The sequence below is a fragment of the Nematolebias whitei genome, chromosome 10 (genome assembly GCF_014905685.2).
Source record: "Nematolebias whitei isolate Nwh7 chromosome 10, NemWhi1, whole genome shotgun sequence".
In the NCBI taxonomy this organism is placed as follows: Eukaryota; Metazoa; Chordata; class Actinopteri; order Cyprinodontiformes; family Rivulidae; genus Nematolebias; species Nematolebias whitei.
In genome coordinates this window covers 10,937,930-10,945,161 of record NC_056507.1, presented here as the reverse complement: position 1 = coordinate 10,945,161, position 7,232 = coordinate 10,937,930, and the positions used below count along the sequence as shown (strand labels likewise).

At 42.6% G+C, this 7,232-nt stretch overlaps 1 protein-coding gene across 1 annotated transcript in view; it reads right to left on the bottom strand.

Annotated features, from left to right (window-relative positions):
* The window catches only part of edc4 (enhancer of mRNA decapping 4), a 41,319-nt gene that overhangs the window by 1,084 nt on the left and 33,003 nt on the right, over positions 1-7,232 (bottom strand). The window contains exons 28-29 of the mRNA XM_037683341.1: positions 6,044-6,263; positions 5,463-5,626 (exon numbers count right to left, since the gene is read on the bottom strand). Of these exons, the coding sequence (XP_037539269.1) occupies positions 5,463-5,626; positions 6,044-6,263 (384 nt within the window). The remainder of the gene's footprint in view (positions 1-5,462; positions 5,627-6,043; positions 6,264-7,232) is intronic.

Sequence of the window (7,232 nt, the reverse complement as noted above, 5' to 3'; positions counted from 1 at the left end):
CTGGACATGTCCAAACCACTGTCCCTCCTCTGGACATGTCCAAACCATCTCAGTCTGGTCTCTAACTTTATCTCCCAGTTCAACCTGTGCTCTCTGATGATCTCATTCCTGATCTTATCCATCCTCATCACTCCTGAGGAGAACCTCAACATCTTCATTTCTGCCACTTCCGGTTTTGTCTCCTGTCTTTTTGTCCATGTCTCCGTCTCCAGACCATACAACATAGCTGGTCTCACAACAGTTTTGTAAACTTTTCCTTTGACCTTCGCTGACACCCTTCAGTCTCAAATCACTCCTGAAACGTTTCTCCATCCTGCCTGGACTCTCTTCTTCACCTCTTTAAAACATTCTACATTTTCCTGGACAGTTGACCCCAAGAACTTGAAGTCTTTGGGGTCAACAAGTCCATGGTGTAACTCAACAAACAGCTCAGTAAAGAACATGAAAGTGCAGCCGTCAGGTGAAGAACCCACCTGTTGACGACCACCGGTGGACCCAAACTGTTCATGACTTCTTTGGTGGAACTGGTCTCAATAAAAACACGCAGCCAAAGTAATTTTCAAAAGGCATTTTCTGTTCTAAACATCTGTGGAGTTCCACCATGGACAATTTACAGTGGACCGTCTAATGGAGGGACACATGGGGACCATCTAGGGGACAAAGATTTGGACATTTCTCTTTTACTGGGATGTCAAGCTGGATCAGAGACAGGGTTAAAACAAAGAGGTCACCTGCGACCTTGATCTTTAACTCTTTGACCTTGAAATCAGTGGGGACCATCCTTGACCCATGAGACGTGAAGTTTGACATTTCTAGGACAGACGGACGGCGCCGTGATCCGACCCATCTCAGGACAGGCGTTTAACAAAAACTCTTTTGGCCATGGAGCAGAAGACAGCTGGGTACAAAGACCCAAACCGGGTTCTTGGTGATCCGTTCCTTTTTCATTTGTTCCAACCTTTATTTTCAATAAACCAGTTCAACCATTACATTCAACCTTGTTCTGTTCAGCTGAAGGTTGCTGCTCCTCACCTCTGTCCTGTTCTCAGACTCGAGCGGCTCAACATCAAACCAATTAACCGTTTGAGGCGGACATCTGGTGGTTGGAAAGTTCCGCTGAGTCCGCTCTCAGTCCGCCTGCTGGTTTCCTGCCAGTCCTCCAGAAGCCCAACCTGAAGGTCGGTCAAACCCCCACAGAACCGCCAAGTCCCTTAAAAAAAGCTTTTAATGACGCTGAACGTGCTGAACGTTAATAACTTCAGAGAATGGTCGCCCCGCAGCTACAGATTGCCTCTAAAAACAGGTTTAAGTGCTGCTCCAGCTCCCCGGCTTCACATTATTCTCCGATTCGTTTTTATAACGTGTTCCTCTCAGCCAGTTAACGACCCGACTCGGACCACAGGTTCCTGCGGATAACGACGGCCCCGGTCGGGCGTTTGGGTCTAAATAAGAGCCTTTCTGGTGCCGTGAAAACCAGAGAGTCGTCTATGGTTTGATGTGATTTACCGTCGCAGGTCGAGCTCCTCCTCACTGCCTCACCTGTACCTGTACCTGTACTGGGTGAGAGGGTTTCCTGCGTGATACAAATTCAAACAGTTCCTTTAAAGTTAAGAACAATGATGTTAAAAAGTTTAATTTTGAGGGTTATTTTTACAAGAACTTGTGCTTTATAACATATTTTACATCTACAGAAATGTATTCATGTTTAGGTTTTCAGGCATTTTTCTTTTACCTTCTTTGTTTCTGTATCTTATACGCAACTTATGGCAGTGCACGTGTGCTGTGCATGCATGGTGACTCCTCCTTGTTTGTTTTACCATCACACTGCCTGGAACTACAATGGAAATGAGCTCTAATGGATAAGCACGGCGTCCTGATAACTTACGGTCATTTTCATTAATTTCATTATCAAATACTTTTATTCTCTCACAAAGATTCGTGCCTAATCTTGAACAAAATACTGAGGTCAACACAAACTTTAGAAAAAAGTACCATTTTCACACACCTCCGTGTGACAAAAAACGGTGTCCAGAGATAAAAAAATCCCTTATCTTAAAAAAATAAAAAAGATTAGAAATAAACAATAAGGTAAAAGATAGAAGATATAAAATAAAAGATGACATGTGGTACACCAAGTTCCCTCTTCACTGATTAACCCGTCTAAATAAAGGTTGAATGAATGAATTTGAACAGTGAATGTTAGTAGTTTTGGTGATGAGTGTTTTTTCTGGACTGGAATCGAACAGGGAATGAGAGTAAACCTAAATGTTTTTGGTGAAAGATGTTCAAGTGGGCAGGAGTTACGCTGTCGAGGAACAGAGGGAGGTTTTTCTGCAGTGTGACGAATGAGTGAGTGGAGGACGCAATTTATTCACCACCAGGTGCAGTGGTGGTGCTAAGGGGTGGCCACTGGTGGCCTTGGCCAACATAGATTAATTTTTGGCCAACCCAATCATTTGAAGAAACTATACTTTTAAGCAATATATAGACTAGAAAGCGTAGTTTCCTCGGGGTGGCCAGTTTACATACGGTGGCGACCATTTTGGATTTAGACATGGCAACCCAGTTTTCAATAGGAACAATTCTTACACGTAGATGCAGCCACACACCAAAATGTAAGTCTTTACTTCAATTATTTATAAAGTCATCAAGCTCACAAGACAGACAGATGGATGGGGGGGTATTTCTAATCTAATTCCCCTTGTCGCTCTGCGATGGGGGACAAAAACTAGGGGGCCTACAAAATAAAATTAAAAAAATACAACTTCCAGCAGGTTTTTCGCCTCCAGACAAAGAAAACAGTCAAGATTTAACTCTTCATATTTGTACCTGTGTATGAATTATATCATTTCTCGTTTACTTTAATTCATCATTTCATGATGATGGGGAGGACGTGTTGAGTTCAAAAGTTTCAAATGGAAGACATATCGTTAATATCCGTGGTTTTGTCTCAGTGAGTCAGATTGGAGCCAGAATTCCCTCCACTGTTATTAAAACATGTTTATCTCTGTTTGTTTAATAGTGCATCGTTTTGTTTGAAGTATCATTGTTGCTCCTCTCAGAGGCAGAGGTCCAGTCTGAATCATATCAAACTTTCCAGCTGTCAATCGATGAGTCCTTTGTTTAATCATGCAGCAAATAACCAAGAGCCACACCTTCCTGCCCTCTTCAAAGCGACGCCACGGGGCCAGACTAACAGCTGCGATGCCTCATCTGAAGCAGACGGATGACTCAAACACGAAGCAGCGGTGTAAACAGAGCGGGCACAGAAAAGGTTTAATGTGGGCAGAAAAGAAGGAGACGACATACGAAGAACTACAAAGACGGGAGGAGGAAGGGCCACGCTGGCTCTTAGAGCAAAACATCAAACAGGAACAAGGACGCGGGACGAACAAAACAACGGAGCGCTTCTAAAATCTGTGATGCTATTCATCGGACAGCCTGTGCTCCCTGAGCAGCCATGCAGCAGACGGTGCCGTGTGATGGGGTCAGCACTTTAGCACCGCCGCGCCCACAAGAGACTGAGTGATGGGCAGACAGCGGAGAATAGACGAGGAGCAACGGTTTAGGTAAAGACTGGTTTTATTACTGGTGGAGCGCAGCACAGACGCCGGCCCGAGTGGGAGACTCGCCACGTGATGAAGCTTCTCTGCTCAGCCCCCCAGGTTTCTGATTAAAACTGAACGTTGCAGCAACTGAGTCTCATAAAGCTTCAAGACGGGAGGCGATAATGACATGAAACAGTCTGCAAGAAGCATGAATAATGAGAGAAGTTTAAACAATAAAAATGTTCATTTTATTGTTAAACGGTGCATCATTCAAATACGGGGGGGGGGTCACCTTTGTTGGCTCAGGGGTGAGTCAGTTGGTCGGTGGGTCAATTTGTCGGTTGATCAGGGTGTCGGTCAGTCAATCTGTGGGTCGGTCGATGAGCAGGTTAGTCAGTCAGGGAGTGAGTGAGCTGATCAGTGGGTTGGCCGGCATGTAACAAGCAGTACGCCGTGTCCCCCGTCGCTGAGGGATTTGAGGAAGGAATGTTTGTAGTTTTTAAGACGAGTGGTTTTCTGGACTTGAATTGAACAGAGAGAGAGAGTAAACTGAAATGTTTTTGGTAGAGGTGCACCGATAAGTCGGCTGGATGATTTATCGGCCCCAATTTCCTTAATTTGGGGAAATCAGCCGATACCTGCATGACGAACCCATTTTACAGATTTTTGTTTGTTTGTTTGTTTTAACAACAATTACCTGAACTTCATTTATATTTCAGAGCACTACCTCATGGCCAGTTAAAACAAGTTGTATTGTTTCCAGGATATTGTTCAAGGGTATGATTTTCAATAAAATATTGGAAAATGGAAGGTGCATTGTGACTTTATAACACCTGACAGCGTCACTAATAAAACAAAATCGGAATCGGCAGGTCAGACTTTTTAGAAATTGGTGATCGGCCAGAAAACTGCCATCGGTGCACCCATAGTTTTTGGAGCAAGATGTTCACGCGGGTAAGAGTTGCCCTGTGGAGAACAAGAGAGGTTTGTTTTTTTTCCCAATCTGAGTCAATGCAGAGTGACGGATGCTGGAAAGCGGAGGGAGCAATTTATCCAACACAAGATGGAATGGTGGAGCCAGGGGGTGGCCAATGGTGGCCTTGACCCCTCCACAGATCAATTCTTTGGCCACCACACAATCATTTGAGGAAACTACTTTTCAGCTATAAAAAAATGGAAGGCATGGCTTCCTAAATTAATCGGGGTGGCCAGTTTACATACATATGGTGGTGGCCATGTTGGATTTTCCATCGGAGCCTTTCTTACACCTAGATGCAGCCGAGACCAAGTCTCAAGTTATCATGATCACATCATGCACAGGTGGACGGAGGACAATAAATCAGGCTTGTGAAAAAGCTCCACAGGTGTCCAGACTGATGTTAAAGTTTAATGTTTGAAGGAACGTGTAATGAAACATCAGTATTTCAGCATTAGGGGGTATAGACAGCATCTGTTAATATTTAACACAAGCGAGGCATTTTCTTTGATGCACAACGTTGAAATGCAATAAGTTTTGTTTTGTACATTTTTAAAAGCTACACTTCAAGTTCTGTCCGGTTCATCAATTTCCATTTTTGTCACACAGATGTTGGTCTTTGCCATGCTGAAATTATAAAAATAACTCCACATATTTATGCACTGCAAGAGACAATAAGTTACTGAAATACAGAAAAACATTTCTTCTTCATATTATTGACATTAGAAACAGAACCAGTGGAAAATAAATGGCCTTAAAAGTGAAGAGGGTTGATGTTCTGCATCGTGCGGTTGTGAGCCGTTCGTTATAAATAAGCGTCTGGCAGATAAAACCATAGATTCACCTGAGATAACCTTCAAAACTTTAGAGAACCCTCGTAGAAAACTGGTAGAATAAAGAATATCAAAAAAGCTCAACCGTCAGCTTCTTGTCCCCACCTGATTTTGAGCTCGGAGTGAGTGGAGAGGTTGGAGGAGAGCTGCTGGATGAGTGAGAGCAGCACCGGCTGGCTGAGAGGGCAGGGCGTCTGACCAAAGACCTGCTGCGAGTCGATGGTCTCGCACGCGTACAGGACCAGGTTCAGGTCAGCCGCCGACAGAGCCTGAGGGAGGAGAGGCACGGAGGGGGTTATTCACAACTTACAGGAATCGGTTTAAACAGATCACCCTAAAGGTGAGAAGACTCGTTAAAGTCGTGACTCTAACTATCTGAAGTTTCCAAAACGTGAAGATTTTATGAAACATTTCAGCTAAAACTGGTTGTTCAAGCTGCTTGTGTGACAGAATCATCAATAAAAATACTGCAGGGTAAGCCGGTGAAAGTTCCAGTTGATATAAAACAAAGCAACAAGGCAAAAGGTGTAATGAAGCCTGCAGCCCACACAGGTCATTTGTTGAGACTGAATAAATGGTTCTGTAATGGGTTTTCTGGGCCTCTGAGCCCCATCGGTGTGCACAAGTGTCACTGTGCCTGCGCTCGTTAGCAGCCGGAGTGAGAGGTGTGCACCTGGTCCCATTACCTGCTGGAAGGCCTGGTTGAGCTGGCCCTGCTGGAGGAACTGCAGGATGTTGGCCTGCTGGGTCTGGTAGTCGAGGTGCGCCGTGGGGACGGGGGTTCCAGCTGCAGACCTCATGGCCTGCATGATGCTGGAGGTGACCACCGCCTGCTGCTCCTTCATGGCCTGGCTCACCTCCCCTTTGACGATCCGCTGCACGTGGCTGAGAATGGACTCCTGCAGACTGAGGAGGACACAACGTTATCCTTCAGACTCTGGATTAGAGTCAGGAAATAAAAGATTCAGTGGGAATAATTTAATATATAATATAATAATAATATATAATGTAATCGCATCTTGGTGTTAAAGTTTAAAATCATTCTGATCTTGTTTTTTTTATTTCAGGAGACCTTCTTTCACAATCTAAAGCTTTCAGGACAACCTGTGCTTTTTTTTCTTTTTATATATCAAAACATTCGGCTCATTCAGGAGATGGGTGAGCTGACTTTTTATTTTTTTACTTATATTTAAAAAAAAAAATTAAAATTTTTTGTTCAAAAATATTTTTTATACAGTGAGAGCTCTTCAGTTCCTTTAAAAACATTGATCTCTTAAATCCAATTCAGCAGACTCCTTTTAATACTTCAGCCACATTTAGTTTTTAGTTAGCATTTAGCTAATTTTAGCTAATGTTTTGCTCCTATTGGCTAGTATTTTTGCTACTTATAGTTTTGATACTCGAAGCTGGTGTTTTGCATGTATTAGCTAAATTGTGATACTTGTAGCCTTTAGCAAGCTTTTGGTACATGTAGCTACTCTTTAGCTACATTTAGTTTTTAGTTAGTATTTAGCTAATTTTAGCTAATGTTTTGCTCCTATTAGCTAGTATTTTTGCTACTTATAGTTTTGATACTTGAAGCTGGTGTTTTGCATGTATTAGCTAAATTGTGATAATTGTAGCCTTTAGCATGCTTTTGGTATATGTAGCTATTCTTTAGCTAAATTTAGTTTTTAGCTAGTGTTTGGCTACTTTTAGCTAATGTTTGGCTATTTCTAGCTTTTACTCCTATTAGTATCCTATTAGTTATATCTTGATTTACATTAGAATTAAGTAAAAAAGGGGCAGTTTTCATAAGACTAGTTCTTCTTCTGCCACCTTTCATTTTATTTAAATTTTTTTTTTTTTTTATATTGTATGTATATTTATGTGTAT